General features: G+C 40.4%; 1 protein-coding gene across 1 annotated transcript in view; it reads right to left on the bottom strand.

The window, feature by feature from the left end:
* Positions 1-19167, bottom strand: part of NR3C1 (nuclear receptor subfamily 3 group C member 1) — a 113673-nt gene extending 94506 nt beyond the window's left edge. Inside the window, exons 1-2 of the mRNA XM_068981179.1 lie at positions 19038-19167; positions 15437-16648 (exon numbers count right to left, since the gene is read on the bottom strand). Of these exons, the coding sequence (XP_068837280.1) occupies positions 15437-16635 (1199 nt within the window). The 5' untranslated portion in view covers positions 16636-16648; positions 19038-19167. The remainder of the gene's footprint in view (positions 1-15436; positions 16649-19037) is intronic.
* Between the last annotated feature and the right edge of the window lie 1043 nt (positions 19168-20210).

The following is a 20210-nucleotide window of genomic DNA, read 5'->3' on the forward strand; positions in this document are numbered from 1 at the left end:
ACCAAAAACCTGTATGATCAGCAGCTGCCATTGCACACCATCAAATGAGGAACATGGTTGCTATGGGCTGGGCTCATGAAGGCAAGTAAACAGAGTGAGTGGGCAACAGACTGATCTAGAAGGTGACACAGGGCTGAAAGCAGAAAGGATGAGCCCGAATCCCAGACAACAGCAGTCCTCAGCTCTATCACACAGCACACGGCTATGCTGTGATCAATTTCAGAGTCTGTGGCAAGGAATTTGTTATTAACAATGACCTATGTATTTTCATTATAAAGTATAAACACTGCCAGGTTATACTGACCTGCTATAATCCTTGTGGAAAGTAATCTGGAAATACCTGTTGAAAAATGTATATACCCTTGACTCAGGGTATATACCCTACTTGAAGGAATCTATGTTTAGAAGCAAAGTTGCTATGTGTAAGAATACGCAGAAAAGGATGTCTGTTGGGAGCCTTGTTTGTAGTGGTAAAAATCTTGAAACAACCTGAATGAAATACCGTACAAGTGATTTTTAAAAATCGGTTCTACATCTGTTGATCTGGAAGGATGTTCAGAGTGTACTGTTAGAAAACCAAGCTGCAGAGAAACTGGTGCTATTCTGATTTAAAACAAACATTCCAGGATGCCTTATATGTATGTATGCTTATATGATTATGCAGAAATGTGGAAGATAAGGAGAGACAGGAAAGGAAAGGAAGAAAGAAGAAATGAAGAAAAAGTTTATTAAATGTTCTTGGTATAATTTTGCTGAAGGGAATGAACACATTATTTTTGTAAATTTTGAAAAGGCTTTAGTGAAAATAATAAAAACAATTAAAAACAAGCCAATTCACAGCCCATCCTGCCATCTCATTCTACACTCAGATATGCTTTCTTGGATACGGCAAATCAGGACAGAGCTGCAGGAGCCGTGCGTAACCCACATTCTCCAAGGGTTCCAGGGTATCCACGCGGCTGCTACGTGGACACAGGCTGTGGTGGGAAGAGGATGGAGAACCACAGACACGTTTTGATTAGAGGAGTAACAGTGAAAGCAGCCTTGCACTAGGGTATGGCTAGTTTTCGTTTTGTGTTTTTCTTTCTGTTGTGCTGGCTTCTCCAGAAACAGAAACCTAATTCCCTCCTGGTTTCCAGCCTTTTGTCTCCTACTCCTAACTCAGTGTCAGGGTCCCAGTGGTGTCACAAGTGTGTCTCTCATTATCCACTTTAATATTTTCACCTAAACTTGAAAGACTGATCAGGCTCTAACTTAGGGATAATCAAATTAAATCTAGTTATATTGTTGTTCCATTTAGGATTTCAGTGATTTCTCTGGCTTTGACTTTTGAGAATGTTTATATATTTTACATATTGGCTTCAACAGCAGCCTCTCATATTTATGATAATCTGTTCTCTTCTTCCCTAGCTGACTTGACAGTATATGCTACTTTCTCCCCCCTCAGTTTAAAATTGCTGGTCTCCTAATTCTCCAGCTATTCATTATCTTTTGTGGCTGCTTTCTCTGGATGCCTTCCAGAGCCCTGTCCTTGGTCCTCCCCTCTTTCTTCCTGAATGCTAAAGCAGTTCGTTCTTAAATGACCTCATCTGATTTTCTTGCTTTAGTTAATACCTACTTACCTTACATTTTCTCTTTTCTATGACTGCTTTCATTAAGTTGAACTCTGTTACCATTCTTAGCAGAAGAGATATCTTACTAGCTTTGAATTGCTGCTATGTACTATAGATGACGGAGAAGGCAGTGGCACCCCACTCCAGTACTCTCGCCTGGAAAATCCCGTGGGTGGAGGAGCCTGGTGGGCTGCAGTCCATGGGGTCACTAAGAGTTGGACACGACTGAGAGACTTCCCTTTCAGTTTTCACTTTCATGCATTGGAGAAGGAAATGGCAACCCAATCCAGTGTTCTTGCCTGGAGAATCCCAGAGACAGGGGAACCTGGTGGGCTGCAGTCTATGGGGTCGCACAGAGTTGGACACGACTGAAGTGACTTAGCAGCAGTAGCAGCAGCAACTGTAGATGAGGTCAAAACTAAAAACAGAGTAAGTAAGTCAAATCTAAATAAGCTAAATAAGCTTAAGAGTGATAATTGGGAAATTCAGACAAAAATAAGACACCTTCTCTCTTGGGAGTATTCAGTCATTATACACCCACTTATCTGAAAAATGGGCAAATTGGTTTCTTGCCTGACTTGTTCTAGATAAATCAACACAAATGTATACATTACATGTCTGCAAGCATAATCTCAATTCTTAAACAAATGAGAAATAAGACGAAAGCTATGAAAGGTACTATTTCAAGCAAGATAAATTTCAAACAGCCAGACCTCAAACTCTTATTTTCAAAGCTTTGGCTACCTTAATTTGCCCAGTGGAAAATGTACCAGACTCAAAGGACATGAATTTGAACAAACTCTGGGAGGTACTGAAGGACAGGGAAGCCTGGTGCGCTGCAGGCCATGGGGTTGCAGAGCCAGACACGCCTGAGGACTGAGCACCAGGGACAGATGCACCGGCACTGCTCTCAGACGCTGCGGGGAAGCACGCCATCCAGAGTCCAGAGCAAGTCAGAAGCGGACCGCAGCTGGAGACAGTTTCTTCATGTACACATTGTCTGCATGAGCACCGATCCATCTCAAAACCTGCTTCCTATCTGGAGAACATAACTTGGGTTGTCATCTCTCAGTGATACTATCTGCTAACATTTCTTTTCTCTGGAAAGACAGAGATGCAGTCCATCCCTACACATCTTAGTTTGTATGTCAGGTTTGTTTATTCATATATTCAATGTGCATTTATGGAGGTCTTACTATGTGTTAGACACTCTGTGACTTGCTGGGATACAAGAATAAGCAAAGTCAACAGACAGCATCACTGCTCTTAAGCAACGTAGATTTCAGAAGGTGACTAGATAAGACATAAACAATTAGATATATAATGTTGAGGAGGGATGCTACTATTTCAGATAAAGCAGTCAGAGAAGGTCTCTCTTAGGAGCTGACATTTAGGTGGAGACCTAAATAAAGAGAGAGAGAGAGAGCCGTGTAGATATGTGGGGAGGAGAACATTTCCAGGCATAAAACGCATCAGGGGACCTAAAAAGAGGGTTATGCTTCTTGTAGAGAATAAGGATATATTCTCAAGGGACTGGAAGAAAAGAAAAAAGTCTTAACATCAAGGGTGCAAGTCATGCTTCCTCCTCCTTTTTTTTAATTATACTTTATTTTACTTTACAATACTGTATTGGTTTTGCCATACATCAACATGAATCCGCCACGGGTGTACACGTGTCCACAATCCTGAACCCCTCTCCCACCTCCTTCTTATATCACATAACGTATAAGATGCTGCTGCTGCTAAGTCGCTTCAGTCGTGTCCGAATCCGTGTGACCCCATAGACCGGAGCCCACCAGGCTCCCCTGTCCCTGGGATTCTCCAGGCAAGAACACTGGAGTGGGTTGCCATTTCCTTCTCCAGTGCATGAAAGTGAAAAGTGAAAGTGAAGTCGCTCAGTTGTGTCCGACTCTTGGCGACCCCATGGACCGCAGCCCACCAGGCTCCTCCGTCCACGGGTTTTCCAGGCAAGAGTACTGGGGTGGGGTGCCATCGCCTTCTCCAGTGCATGAAAGTGAAAAGTGAAAGTGAAGTCGCTCGGTCGTGCCCGACTCTTGGCGACCCCATGGACCGCAGCCCATCAGGCTGCTCCATCCATGGGGTTTCCAGGTGAGAGGACTGGGGTGGGTGCCGCCGCCTTCTCCGAACGTGTGAGGTGACAGCAGCATGGCCTGGGCTTCCCTGGTGGCCCCGTGGTAAGGAATCCACATGCCAATGCAGCAGGCGTGGGTTTGATCCCTGCGTCAGGAAAACCCCCTGGAGAAGGAAATGGCAGCCTGCTCTAGTCTTCTCTCTGGGAAATCCCATGGACAGAGGAGCCTGGAGGGATGCAGCCCCTGAGGTCACAGAGAGCTGGACGTGACTGAGCGACTGTGCGCATTAGGTTCCTGCACAGGCGAGTGAGTCTCCCGCTGGCTCATTCCCACTGCTCGTCTGATTAGCTCATTCTTTCCGCCTCGCTCAGACTCCTTGTTGCCACCTTTTTATTCCAAATAGCTGAACCAACTCCTACTTCCCATTCATCCACACACTCTACTCCATGAAGTTTCAGTTATGCCTTCTGGGGAAAGTGGACATTTCAAAAAGCAAACTGGGTGTGGAAAGTGATGGGGGAAGCTGCAGTCGAGGCCAGAGTGGAAGAGGTATGAGGATCTGGTATGAAGAGCTCTAGACCTGTGAGGTTCATGGTTGGAGATATTCATCTTCACCTCCAGATGCCCAGAGCCAGCTCGTTAAGTGTGTGCTGCGGCCAGTGCAGTTGGGAGGCACTTTGAGATGTAGTTAACCTCCACTCCACCCATCTCAAGAATTCCCTTCCTAAGACATGCCTTTGTAGCTCTTCCACCTATTACCACAATGTAACTGGAAGCCTATGTATTTCCCAGTGTTCATACAGAAACACTTAGGCATAGAAAAATCAGATTTAACCAGACCCTGGAACTGGCATTTAGAACTTCCATTTTCCTCTTTCATCGGTTTCTTAGTTCTAACTTTTCCTTCTGGGTTCACTTATTTACTCTACTTTCCCTTTTAAATATGTCTGTGGTACCCCCAAAGTACTGTACAGCCTTGTTAAATGATTGTTATCAATTAAAGGGTTAGAGATTATTTCACCCACTTTTCCTACCTTTCTTCTAAAATTATTTCTTATATTGAAAACCTAGTGCCCACAGACTGCACCTACACCAGCCCACTGCATATGTTTAGTGATAAGAAGCATTTTCTACTGAATAGAAACATCAACCAGGCTCCTAGCTAAAAGAACAAGCTAGAATATTCCAGGCTAATAAACGAGCAAAGAAATAAAAGTGAATTTACTAGTAGAGCACACTGGCCACACTATAATGGCTCTTTATTTCCTTTCCTTAGCCATCAAAAACTTACAGATCATTTTGAGGCAGAGAAAGAATAACTATTTAAGAAAACAGGTTGTTTTCAATACAGACACGGGGAAATGTACTAAAGTTATTAAGCAGAATCATCTCAAAAAGAAAATGGTTACAAAAGGTATATCCTCTTTTTAATGCCACTGACTGTATCTTCACGATTTCAAAGGCTGGGATCCATTCCAATTCTAGCATTTTATGAATAATAAACATGGCTAAAAAAAAAAATAGTGACAACCAAAATTTACTTAATTTTTTAATTTTTTTCAGTAGGAGCAGAAAATTTCTTTTCAGCTCATAAGGAATAAAAGTAGAAAATACATTTAACTGTAACTCTCTGTTAATTTTACGGATATAAATAATTTTAGTGTACTTGGGTTATTCTCCCTATATACGCTAAGTTGTTTCAGTCATGTTCGACTCTGCAACCCCATGGACTGTGGACTGTAGCCCGCCAGGGATTACCCAGGAAAGAGTATTACAGTGGGTTCTCGTGACCTGCTCCAGGGGATCTTCCTGGCCCAGGGGCCAACCCACATCTCTCACGTCACTGCACAGGCGGGTTCTTTACCACTAGCACCACCTGGGAAGCCCTTGCTCTTACTATAATTACCCTCGAATAGTTAATTCTCTGATACACTGATTGGAATGGGAAGTGAACCGTTTGGGATCAGGAAATAAGACTGAATTTGGATTTTGGAAAAGGAAACATATTGCTGTAGGAATTTACATTTACTGTACATCAGCTAACATGAGATTCCCTTCAAGTTCAGGGCAAAGACAGGCCCACTTTACTTGAATATAAAATATATATTAATATCTATGAAAAAAATCAGGCTAAGAAGTGAGTAAATCTATTTTTTTCTACACTATGTCAAGAAAAGGGAGTATATAAGTTGTCAGCATAAAGCTCCTTGATAGCTTAAAGAAAGCAATCCAAACTTAGCAATCGAGCCACATTCATTTCAAATTAATTGTGTTGGGAGGAGCTCAGTGGTGTCAAGACTCTTTTGTGACCCCGTGGACTGTAGCCCACCACACTCCTCAGTCCATGGGATTCTCCAGGGAAGAATACCAGAGTGCGTTGCCATTTCCTTCCCCAGGGGATGTTCCTGACATGGGGATTGAACCCTCGTGCACTGGCAGGAGGATTCTTTACCACTGGGCTACCAGGGAAGCCCTATCTTGGGAGGCTAGGCACTTATCCCAGGGGTATTCCACGAATGTTAAAATTTAAGTCTTCTACAGAAACATCTACATGAGTTCTTTTAGATAATCTCAATGAAAACAAATGTTATAATTTGGGAGAGGATTAAATTTCTACATTATTGGAAATACTCAAATCATTTGGAATCACATAAGTAAGGTAAATGATCAAGCTAAGGAATAAACACATTTTCTGAGTAAGCAAGAACACTTAGGTGCTACTATAGTGTAATAAGTCTGGTTTTGAAGGCAATTTCAAAGAGGAATATACATAGACTCCCAAGGTAGAGGCTTAAAAAGACAACATTTATTCTGTGTTTTCTGTTTTTAAAAAATCAGTCTAGATATTTTATAGTCACAGTTTGTCCTTAGTAAACTCAGCTGTATTCCAGTTGACAAATTTCACATTCAGTTCTAATTAAAAGTTTTAGTTTCCCTATAAGAAAGCTGCCTACAAACTGAATTATTTTTTATATTACCAATTTAAATAAGCATATTACCAATTATCAGTTTTATATTATCAATTTAAACAGCTTACTCATTTAAACTGTCACTTGTTTCTGAACTTGACTCTTTCTTTGTTATTCAAAGAGATTGGTTTCATCCACTAAATTTGTTTTTCTAAAGTTTTTTCCAACCACTTTATCAAAAATAAAAATGTTAGTAAATAAAGTCAAGTCAACTATATAATTCTCCCAGATTTATGCCCTTAGGATACATTTTGGTATTCATTATAGTCAGAAGTTCTTTTGCACACAGCTTTTCAGATTAAAGTTTCTTAATGACAATCTTTGCATACTTGATTTTAGAATACCAGACAATCAAACAGAAAGAGGGATATTCTAGCATTTATTTAAAAGGACAACAATGTGGTTGAAGTTATTAACATGGCTATTAAATTTATATCACACTGAAAAGCTAACAAAAAACCCAAACTGAAAAAAAAAAGCAGTAAAAAGTGATTTGGCCCTTGAAAGCTTTAAATATATTTAGTCTTTATAAAACTGGGATCCATGACCCTTCAGGAATTATACATGATGGCACTGAAAATGTCTTAATGCTTCATAAATAGGAAACATCTACACAGGCACAGATGTCCCAGTGTACTTAAGCCAGTGAGGGTCATGTTGGTTTGAGCTCAGGAGACTTGGCAGAGCTTTAAGAATTCCACACTGAATTTTTATAGTACTTTTTAATTTTCAAAGTAAACAACCATGGACAAATCCCTCAAGCAAGAGTGCTGAGTGTTCTCACTATTTTACAGAAGCTGAAACTGTGACAGAGAGCAGAAAGTGACTACACAAATACACGAAAGAGAGATAAGTGGCTTGATCCCATTTCTCCTTTATATATTGTTTAAAAATTCACTTATGACAAATAAAAAGTATCAGTTGGTAAAGAATCCACCTACAATGCAGGAGACCCCAGTTTGATTCCCGGGTCAGGAAGAACCCTGGAGAAAGGATAGGCTACCCACTCCACTTTTCTTGGAATTCCCTGGTGCCTCAGCTGGTAGAGAATCCACATGCAATGCAGGAGGCCTGGGTTCAGTCCCTGGGTGGGGAAGATCCCCTGGAGAAGGGAAAGGCTACCCACTCCAGTATTCTGGCCCAGAGAATTCAATGGACTGTATACTCCATGGAGTCGCGAAGAGTCGGACACGACACAGAGACTTTCACTTCACTTCAGGAGGTATTTCTAACAATATTAAATATTTCCCCTTCAGATCACAATTAATATTCCTATTATTTTCTCTTTCTCTATAAATGTCTCAAATTTCCCCACCTGTAAAATTAAGGTAAATAACAGCTGTCTTCTATACTACAAAGTTATTGACAGAGTCAGTAACTTCAGAAACTAGAATTAAAAACCTTCATAGGGTTGTTAAGGGGTTTAAATAAGATGAATGCATACGAAATTTTGAGCACACTGGTGACAGAAAATTACAGAAAAAAAATTATTAGGAAAAAAAAGTTCAAAATATACAGGACAGAATATGGACAATATACATTAAAAAAAATCTGAAGTAGTTAACTTCATCATAACTTTTACAAAATATCTGACTGATCTGTATTTTGTTTCAGATCTCTAGAGACCAGATGTTAAGAGAGGCCTGCGGGGGAGCTTAGACTACTGAGAATTAGGTATACTTGTGTAATTGTTGCTATTGTTTAGTTGCTAAATCGTTTCTGGTAATACCACTAACTAATCCTGTGCTGTTTCTCTAAACACTTTCTATAGGTCTCATTTCCTCTTCTGAAAAAATAAGTGTGGGCTGTAAATGAGCTCTCAAGTCCCTTTAACTTCTAATCTAAAATCATTGTACCTGACACAGAAAGCAAGCTTTGAGAACTTGAGCCCCAACTCTTAGGCTCTACCAAAAGCAGTGTTTACAGATTATTTTCTATGTACCACCAACGACATTATTTTAAATTACTATTTTGTAAAAATACTGAACCTGGTTTCATTCTTGTCTTATACCTGACAGTGTACAAAGAATCAATTTTAGTTTTTCATTCCCTTCCCCAGGTGCCTCATTCACTAAAATAATAAGTTAAGAGGATTGTAGGATTTTAGAGACAGAAGTACACACATTTTGAAAATAATTCATGTATAATTGTAAAGAAAATATTTTTACTCTAAAACACCTGATTATTCAAGGTCACAGATCAGTTCAGCTCAGCATTAGTATGCAGGTTTCCTAATTTCTAGTCTACTTCTTTCTACTACTTCTACTATTAAGTAACGAAATTGTTTGGAAGGGATTTGAAGTTTTTTTTTTTAATCCACTAAATTTGCAGTTTATGTCATCTTAAAATTAAGAAAACCCTTATCTTCAATAATTACAAAACAAAAACAGAAAACATTAAAACAATAATAAACTAAAAAAGTGTCCACAGCAAACCGGGAGAGCTTTAATGTTCAACGTGACAATCATAAGGTCATAAGTCACACATTGCCCCAACCAGCATGAAATAATAAATCGTGTACTAAATTAAATGTCATTTCACAACAGCTTTAAAAAATTGGCTATCAAATATACTTTCATAATAGCCACAGCTAAATATTAAGGACAATTATGAAATCAACCAGAATAAAGGTTAATTTTATTATAAAAAGAAAAATTAACATTTATTGCCACAAACTGTATGTTTTAAATACTACATACTTAAGTTGAACTTAAGTTTAAAAAATAAAAATTCAATGTAAGATAATGTGCTAAATATTTACAGCTAATCATATTATTAAACCTTTCTCCCCTGAAATATATGTATTTGGAGCTCTACAGTGCAAATGAAAAACATTCTAAAATAAGAGACATTTTCACTAAATTTGTTGTATTATAGACATTATTAATCTTGTTGAAACTTGCTCAAAAGAAAAAAATTTTAAAGCACTCAAAATGAATATGTTACTCTGAAAAAGTATATTTAAGCATGCAGCTCTATTCAGATAAGTCATTAATATTTAAGCCGGGCCAGAGATAAAATTAGGTGATAACACACTTCTATTCAAAATAATTGGCTTTAAGGACTATACTGCAATATAAATAGTTTAAATGACCATCTAGCAACTGGAGAATTCCATAGTTTATTATGGGCTTCCTCAATGGTTCAAGCGGTAAAAACTATCCCTGCAATGCAGGAGACAAAGGACACTCAGGTTCAGTCCCTGGGTTGGGAGGCTCCCCTGGAGGAGGAAATAGCGCAACCAATTCCAGTATTCTTGCCTGAAGAATCCCATGAACAGAGTAGCCTGGCAGGATATAGTCCATAAGGCTGCAAAGAGTGGGACATGGCTGAGCATGCACACACACAGGTAAGATTAAATAAGAATCCATTTCCTTACTTTTCAGTAGAAAAATACACAATCCATGGAAATACGTTACTACCACAGAAGAGGGTTCTATTCCTGGAGCGTATGACACGGTCAGCTGACAGTGTATGTCAAAGTGCACTAGGAAATATAAAGTGCTTCTGCCAACATACTGTATCATCACTGTTTCAGCTACATGCCAGTAATTAGACTTTTTTGAGTAAATAGCAGTCTAAATAAAAATGGGAAAAATACAAACTTGGTCTTAGCTGAAATAATCTAAAAGGAACTAAAATTTCCATTCCATCATTTTTTTTTTTTGTAATAAAGGATAGCAAAAGACAACAAGAATACCTATAAACATCAGGGCTATATTGCCACAATTAGCTTTAGATTTTTACGTCAAATAAAAGCAACTAAACTGTAATTCTGGTTAATGCACCGCTTTATGTGCCAAGAGTTGATGTGCAAACACAGCCCCAAATTTCTCTTTTTTCAGTCCTCTGAATTCATGGCAGCTGATCCAAACTGTTGGTTTTTGGAATGTTCTTGATGTTTCTAAACTTATCTTCCACCTTTTCACATCTCTACTGCTTTGCCCTCTGACATCCCTTCCTTCAACACCTGTAATCCACAAACTCCACTGGAAACCTGTATTCAAGGGATATATGTGACAGTGGTAGTCAGGAATAAAAAGGCAATCTATCAAAATCTGGTGTTTGAGGGTTGAAACCACTCTCTCCAACTAATTTTGAACTACTATATTTTCTAAAATACACCTTTCTGGGTAAAAATCAATACAAAAATTTACCATTAAAACTCACACTCTAATCCAGTTTAGCATAAAAATGATCATGTACAGTTCAGAGAGAGAGGAACACTTAACAGATCTTTTTCTTCCCCCTAAATGGAAGTTCTCCATAAGGATATTTTATTTACTTGAAAAATACAAAACGTAAGTAGAACAAGCCAGAAGAAAATGAGGGCAACTGACTCTCTGAAATCATAGAAATAAGGAGTTCTTCTATAAAGATCAATAAGTAATTGATTTTTTTTCAGTTATAGCTAAATTCAACAAAATATTTCTTGAAAATTCTTTTGCAACACAATTTACCAATACACATTTTTCATGACTTGGAAATATGGAAGCAAATGCCCATTAATTTGGCAAACACCTATAAATATTGCATTACACAATTATCAGAATGTCCTCAGAAGGGTATATGCTATCAGGCACAAACCAATTTTGTGTATTTAATTTGCTCACATAAACAGTAGTACATAATGAAAACTTTTTGCTCACTACAATTAGGTATGATGTTAAAAGTAAGAAAAAATATGCTTTAAGAAATATGCCCCAGGCAATTTTAAGCCCAATATAAATTAAGCATTCCTAACAACTAGGCTATTTCAAATCACCTGCAGCCCAGAGTGGATTAAAACTTATATAACCAACCAAATAATACAGATATTCTTTTATGTTAGTCACTCATACTAAACACTTTTGATCCAACCTCTCCTTCACTAAAATCTCAAAAAGCCACTAATGTGATCTCTATACACATATGAATTTTACTGCTGTTACAATATACATTTAACCTATATATATGCAAGGTATGTTTCAGAATAAGTCTCTTATAGTTTGTAAAAAAAACTTATAAACAGTCTATATAATAGTAAAAGTAGCCAGATTAACTAAAATATCTGTAACATCAATAGATAAACCCATATATATGCAAGGTATGTTTCAGAATAAGTCTCTTATAGTTTATAAAAAAAATTTATAAACAGTCTATATAATAGTGAAAGTAGCCAGATTAAAATATCTGTAACATCAATAGATAAAGCCAAAACAGCATTGTAATACAAATTATTTTTATCAACTATAAAAATATAATTGAATAGCCAAAGAAACATCACAAGAAGTAATTTCAATAAAATCTGACCACATGTTAATTACACATCTCTGTACTGTAGTGATTTCAAACTAAACTAACACACCTGAATACACAATGTGTTTATCTTGTTTTTTTTCTTTTACTAACAATAAAGCCATAACAAAGTACAGGGTTTTAAAAAAGGAAGACAAATAGCCAAAAGCTAGCCTCCTTTAACATTCAGAAATCATTTTATGAGTGAATATCAGAAATATTAAGCTTAAAAAGACTGACTGTAACACTCACTGCTAGAACCTTTGGAAGGAGAGAAAAAAGGTACAAATAAAGTGTCCATTAAAAAAGGAAAGAATCAGTAAAAATCTCTTCCTCAGGCCTCCTCTCTCTCTGAGAAAACAATCAACACAATGTTAATAAGAAAAATGTAAAGGGGACACAATTTGCTTCATTCATCCTGTGTTTGTCTATAGGTCTTCATTCCCATTATGTTAATAAGTGAGGCACAGATGCAAATAATAATGAGATGTTAAAACCTACATAAATTTTCACAGCTTCATAAAATGCCAATCAACAGAGCCTTAAACTCCACCTATGATTTAGGTTACAAATTCACCTTGCATCATTCTTTCTGTTCAACAGCCATACCCTTCAGAAAACGATCAACTGTTTCATACTAATGTTTCAACACAGCTCCAATAAAAGCTCTTAATTCCACCCGAAACCATTTACATCTATGCCTCCTTTCAGCAGTTGCACCATTAATACTCAAGTGAAACAACGTTGAAAAGCAAATTATGCAGAAATGTGCCTTCATCAATGTTACAAGTTTATGCTAAATTTTTTGAATTTCAGTATTTAAAAAGTATATTAAGGTAGAACGGCTACTGCATTTTATGAATAAGGTTCCTCTCATTTTACTATCAATTAACTTAAATCTTCAAATAGTCTACTATGGCCCATTGTGATATTCATAATTTTACAACAATGTAATAACTGGATGTTGTACTATGCTGATACATCAGAAGGAATTGCCTTCCCTCACAAAAGAGAGTGAAAAGCGTTTTTAAGTGTTTTAAGAAAAAGCAATTTTAGGTGACATCTTAAAAAGTCAAATTACAATTTATGCTTTAAAAGAATTTAAACAGAATGCAAGTAAAGTTATTAGTAGATTTAATATTTCTGTATCTAAAGTCAGATACAGATACTATTTAACACGGTTGTGGTCTTAACGTGTTGAATTATCTGCTGATTACTCAAGGTCACTGGTCATAAAGTTTGGCTATAACCATGTAACATATAGACAAGAGAAAGCAACCAATTTTAGTTATATCAGGGTTACTGTTTGAAAACAATAGGCTAATTCAATGATGGTAAAAAGAAACACTGTTTCAATTTACTTGGAAGAAGCTTTGTTCTGGGTAATCACATTTTCCAATGTTAAGATAATGCCACTAAGCACAAAATTTTCAAATCTTCTCAAACTATCCTGTAAAGATATTACATCTTTTCACGGGACACAAACTACTGATTATAATTCCAAACTACACATCAGCATAAAATAATCATTTCACTAAATATTAAAGAATCTTGAAAGAGCCACATCATCGTTTTGCCTACCATCCTATGGTTGTTGAGGCTGACATACCCTAAATGTTATCAACGACTAGAAAAAGTATTAAAACTATCTTTAATGATTTAAGAATAACTATATTCATTTAAGACTTATTCTCCAGATCCTAGATTTTATAGGGCTTAATGAAAGTTAACTGTGAATAGAAAATGAGAAGTTCTTGTTCCACGACTTTTTTACAGTAAGGAAAATGAAAATAATACCATGCTGAGTATCAGAACAAAAAGCATTAATTATGACCAAGCGATTCCTAAGATATATTATTCTTCTTTGTACAATTAAATGTTTAATAAATCAAAGTAGCAGTTTCCTACAAATACCTTAGTCAAATCAAATGTACTTATTCTTTTAAAACAAATAAGCACAATCATGAATTCCATTACCAAAAACACTGAGATTGAAAAATTTAAATCACAGCATGTCTTTTAAGATTGAAGCACAACAGGCTAATGTAGTTAACATCTCAAATCTTCTTACTGAAAACATTTTAAACCTTCAGTTCAGAATGACAGCAATAAAAAGTTGAAATGTTCTAAGTAAAAGGTAATTATTATTTAAGTAACAGATTAGTAGGTAGTTTACATTAAAACACACAAGAACCAAGGATTTTTTTTTCTTTTATAAGAAACGTCTAGGCCTTTTAAAAGGAATAGAATATAGCCTAAATCTAAGTCTAAAATTTTTCCCCAACGAGCAAAGCTTCCTACTTTAAGAGGAAAGAAAAGAGTCACCTCAGGATTAGGGTATATCATTAATAGAGAAAGTATTCTTAAAAGTTTTAAACAAAAATTTCAATGACTAGTTAGTGGGAAGTGACTACCGTTAACATTTTAGAACTTGAAGTACTTACGTAGAAAGAAATCATGGTGTCTACTATGCCCTCCTCCCGGCTCAAAGAGTCTCACTGATTAATCAATCTTGTGTCTCTACAATTAATTTTTATTTTTTCCTTCACACCTAAAATGTGATACATATTTATCTGAATTGGCAATGGGTGTACAGGACAGAGCATTTAACTCCTACCAACAGATTCACTTACATTGAGAACTTTTTCTTGGTAATTACATTTTTACAGACCTTTTTGAGTCAAACAGAAATGTCAGTATACTTATAAATGATGGAGAATAAAGAAGATAGAAACAAATTAAACATAGCTGAGACTGAAGCTTAACAATGTTGGCCATTAGTTATATACGTGAGAACTTGCAGGAACATTTGAAAGTAAACTCAGCACCAATTTCTTTCTTAAAGAAACCAATCAGCAGACATAACTTATCTGCCCTGGGTCAGGAACTCTGTCCCACATCTAATACTCGGGTCAGGTAAACTGTTCACTGCATTGCTTTAGTAATCTCAGAACTCAGTTTCTTCAACAGGAAGGTTCACAGTTTGAAGAAAAGGGTTCATTGTTAGTACTTCTAATTTTCCACAGACTTAACACTCCACAGATATACAAATACAGCGCAAGGTTTGATGATGTAAGTATTAAAGGTGTTTTTCATTGTAATGTAAGAGCATATTTTAGGACAACTTAAAAATATGCACAATAAATATGTTTCCACACATTATCCCCCTCTGAATTTACATCACTTTTACTAAAGTTATCTGTTAATGAGCAATATTATTTTAAGTTTCTACATAAAATTTCCAATCACTGCCCAATGGGATACCAAATACCACTATTTCAGAAAAAGCAAACACAAAACTTGAAAGGGTTTTGTGCGGATAGATCACGTAGTTTGTCTACCAAGCCTACTTTCAAAAGACCACTTAAACTTTTTCACGTGAAAAAGCACTTGACTTGCGGTCGAATACATTCAAATAAATGTTTAAATCTATCAATGGATCTTAAACATACCATTTTCAAGAAACAGAAAGCGTTAATCTTACCTTGAATAGCCGTTAGAAAAAACAGATCGACCAGAGAAGTTCAAAGTCCCCAAGGAAGTCAAGCTGTCATCTCCAGACCCCTGGCATCTATTCCAATTTTCTGAACCAACAGGAATTGGTGGAATGACATTAAAAATAGGTTTCTGATCCTGCTGTTGAGAAAGGGATGCTGTGTTCATGTCGTAGTGGTACATCTGTCCCCCAGAGGTACTCACACCATGAACAGAAATGGCAGACATTTTATTGCCAATTATGTTGGCCCCAGAAAAGCTGGCCTGACAATAAACTGGGCCCAGTTTCTCCTGCTTAATTACCCCAGGGGTGCAGAGTTCGATAAAATCTTCTTTTTCTGTTTTCACTTGGGGCAGTGGCACACTGTTAGGACTTGGTAAGATCAAATCTCCATTATCTTTAATTTTAGGCTTAGCGTCCGGTAAAAGAAGAGGCTTACAGTCCTCATTCGAGCTTCCTTCCAGAAGGAATGGATCATCCTCTCCTGCCAAAGGAGAAAGCAAACAGTTTTCATCTAACAAGAGGTCTGAGCTCCAAGGACTCGCACTTGTCTCTTTACTTGGGGACCCAGAAGAAAACTCCAAATCCTGGAGCTTTTTCCTCCAAATGTCAAAGGTGCTTTGGTCTGTGGTATGCAACTTCATACTACCCCCGTTACTGCCCTTCTGGCCTTTCAAATTCTGCTGTTCTGAAGACACATCAGAGTGAGTTTTTGGAAACTCCTTCTCTGTGGGGGTAGCAGAGACAGCAGCGGATGCAGAATTCTTGGGCTTTTCTGGAACACTGGTTGACCTACTGAGGTTTGCGATGCTTTCTTCCAGAAGCCGAAAGTCTGTTTCCCCAGAGGAAAGGCTGATTTGGCCCTGCTGTGGGAATCCCAGGTCATTTCCCATCACTTTTGTCTCTGTCTCTCCCATGTACAGTCCCATTGACAGTGAAACTGCCTTGGACAGATCTGGCTGCTGCGCATTGCTTCCTGAGCCTTTTGGAAAATCAACCAGAAGTCTTTGCTGCTTGGAGTCTGACTGAGAAGCAGCAGCCAGTGAGGGGGAAGATGCAGAAACCTTCACAGTAGCTCCTCCCCTTAGGGTTTTATAGAAGTCCATCACATTTCCCCTCTCTCGACCAAGCACACTGCTGGGGATTTCTTCTCTACTGGGGGTGCTTAATGACTCCTTGGGGTCCATCAGTGAGTATCAGCTACAAGAAAGAAGGGGACATAATAAGCTACAAAATCACATTATCTCTGTGATCCGATTAGTAAGAGCCTGTTAAATGAACCTTTTAGTTAACACCGGATCTAATTTCTTGTCAGCAAAAGAGTAGATAGATTTTGTTTTCCAGAATACAAAAGCAGAGGCTCCTGCTCCCATTCAGTGCATCACATTTAAAAGTACAATGCAGTCCATTTGCACAGCTCTGAACAAAATTGTATCAAACTAAGCCTGGGTATTCATCCTGCCACTCACAAACTGGTAACTTTGTTAATCAGAGACATTATAATTCATGACATCTGATTATTCTAAAGTTCCAGCTGATGTCAAAGTATTTAATTTTAAAAAGAAGTATGATCATTTCTTTTCAACTAATCAAGGTTATCGGCTTTTCTGAGAACCAATAAACGTAAAATTTGATAAACTCTGCTAGAATTCTGTTTCTAATTACTCCCCAATTCCCCTCCTACTGGCTGGTCACACATCCACACGTTTTAGTACAACCTACTGGTGAACCATGTATTTTATTTGAAAAATAAACAATGATGGTCTGCTCATTCTCCAACAGAGTAGGAAAAGGCTCTTATTTTAACCCGTACTTCCTACTGAATGTGCCTAATAGTGCCTGCCTTCAAATTCTGGATGTAGGAAATGAAAGGCACTGGCTAATCAAAATTTAGATTTAAAAAAGGAGAATAGAATGTGTAGTAGCTTCACACTACAATTTTATCTTATTTAAATACTGTACAAGAACTATAGCTCTCTCAAACCCTTACAACACAACAGAATCTAGATGAAACGTTTTTAAACTGCTTAAGACCTCAGTATGAAATACTATTATCATCTCGAAATTAAATGTTTTCCTTTCTGAATATCTAAGTATTGAAAAAACAAAGAAAAAAAAAACACCCCAGACCTGTAAAATCACATTTATATAAATCGAAGTAAAATGCTCAGAACAATTTGCTCCGCATTCTAAAGCTTCACCTATTCTAATTCCGAGCCTTCTTTCAAGAGCGTTAGGTTGACAGGTTATTGACAATCAAGATGTTTTAAGAGGCAGGCAGAGTCTTTGATAAGCATTATTTGCGACATTATAGTTAAATCTCGTTCAAAGAAAGAAAACTTTTCCTGTACGGAGATTTTGAGATGCTCAAACTTCACTGGTCCTCTCTAAAAGTGGAATGTGATGAAGGTAGACAGTGGTGGGTACCTGCCTCTACAAACCTCAAGGGTTTAAACTGCTTTTCTCCCCGCACCTCTGCTGTATTTATCTGATAACGATCTCTAAACAAAAGGTATGACATGGAGCCTAATGAATTTCCAAGCCGCTTTGACAGCTGCCTTCAAACTCGAAACCAAAACAAAACTTCATAAAACGAAAAGATACAAACGACTTTATCTCCCCGTTTAAGTTGCAAATAACCCTGTCACAGTAATCGGCGTTAACGAACCATGCCAAGGGGTCTTAAGCGGCATTACCTGGCTGCAACTGTCAAGTCTGCAATCTCAAAACGTCAGACTAGCGCTTGTCAAAAATTGCACCACAAAACTATAATGGTTAGGGAGGGTCTTTTTTCTAAAAGGGGCTACTTCAAACCTTCAGGCGCGAAGTGATGTCAAGCGCTAGAGAACAAACCCGGGGCCGAGGGAGGGGAGAGGGGGAAAAAGTGCGAGGTTAAGAGAGAAATGTGTCCAGACCTGTTGAGTTCTTTCTCCGACACGCCCACTTCCACCAGATAACGCCAGCCCCGGCCGAAGTCTCCAAGTCGCAGACAGTCAGCCCCCTGCGTGTGTGTGTGTGTGTGTGTGCGCGCGCGCACACACACGCACACACACGCACACACACACACACACACACTGCGTGCCCGCCAGAAAGAAGACGCACTGGAGCCTCGACACAAACCCTGCTCGCGCTCGGGCGCACTAGGGTGGAGTGGAAAGATTCAGGCGAGGAGAATTCAGACGCCACTCAACGTTCACCAGAAAAATGGGTGTCAGGGAGGCCCCCCTGGGAGGGAAAAGAAAAGGGACTAGGGAAGGAAAAAAAAAGAGCCAGGATTCCTTGCCAGGGAACGAGAGCGAGAGCCTGGAAACCTGGGGCGGCTCGACGAAGCTCCACTCGCAGGGAGCTCGGGTTCCTCCCCCTCGGCCCCGGGGGACGGCGGCCCAGGGAGAGGAAGAGGCCAGCCCTGTCACCCGCGCGCTGCCCTTTCGTCACCGCCACCCGGCCCTCGCCAGCCCCCACCCCCACTCCCCGAGGCTAATAAAAGTTTGCGAGCTACCGCGGCGCCCCCAAGCCAGCCTCTAGGCCCCGGCCCGCACCTCGGGGAGCAAGCGCCCACGCGGGCCCCAGCCCCCGGCCCTCCCCTTACCTCTGCCGGCTGCGCCGCTCACCCGCCACCGTCCGCGGCTCCCACCGCAGCCGAGATAAACAACTTAGCGTGTGAAAGCAGGAGGAGCAGGAGGGAGAGATTTTTTTCTCTAAAAAAAAGGAAGTAAACAGCCGCCCCCTTCTCCATGAGGGGGAGGGGAGAGCCCCTATTTGAGAAAGTCTCCCATTTCCCGGCTGACAAGCCAGACCCCCGCCCCGCGCACGTCTTCGCGGGCCGGGGCTCTCGGGCGCGCGTCCTCCGTGCCGGCGCTCCGCCGATCCGGCTGCGGCGTCTCTTTCCACCCACTAGAATCCGTCCCCGACGGGCGGGCGGTGACTCGGGCTCCCGTCACAGACTCGAGCTCGCAAAATGGAGGAGGAGGAGGAGGGGAGGCAGCGCGGACACGCGAAAGGGCCGCCCGGCCGCGGCGAGCGAGCGGGACCGAGGGGGGCGGGCGGAGGCGGCGCCACGGCGCGCACACACACACACACACACACAGCGCGCGCGCGCTCCCACTCCACCCCCGGCCGCTCCCCGCCCGCGGGGCCGCGCGGCGGCGCGGGGAACGGTGCAACCTGTTGGCGACGCTCGGCAACTGCAGGAGCGGCCGCGGCCCCCGCCCCCACGCCCTCCGCGCGGGCCCCGCCACCCCGGCTGCGACGGCGCCTGCCCTCCCGCGGCCCCCCGGCGCGGCTCCCGCCCAGGCCGCCTCCTCGACCCCCACCTCTCCACCCCGCAGGCGAAAGGAGAGGAGGCGCCGGCGGGGCCGACCTGGCCTTTCTGGGGCGGGCTTCGGAGGGAAGCCGAGTTTTCTCTATAGTTTCTCTTCTTGCCGCTCCTTCCCGCCCCCGCCCAACTCCGCGACTCCAGATCCACTCCGGAGCTCGCCCAGTCCTTCGGCGGTAAACGCCGTCAGCGCCTCTGCGGACGACAGCGGGCTGGCTGGGGGAGCCGGGGCGCGGCCGCAGCAGAGCCGCGGGGCCGGTCCGCGCCTCCGCCCCCGGGCCGAGTTGAGCGAAGTGTGTCACTTCGAACGGGGCTACGGGGTTGCACGGAAACGGTGCCGCAGCGTCTCGGCCGCTCGCCGGACCGGACAGCCAGACACGCCCTCTGGGGAAGCTTCAGGGAGTGGCGGGCAGGGAAGAGGGTCGGCTCATACGTACTCTTGGCCCA

This window comes from Capricornis sumatraensis, chromosome 9 (assembly GCF_032405125.1).
Source record: "Capricornis sumatraensis isolate serow.1 chromosome 9, serow.2, whole genome shotgun sequence".
Taxonomy (NCBI): Eukaryota; Metazoa; Chordata; class Mammalia; order Artiodactyla; family Bovidae; genus Capricornis; species Capricornis sumatraensis.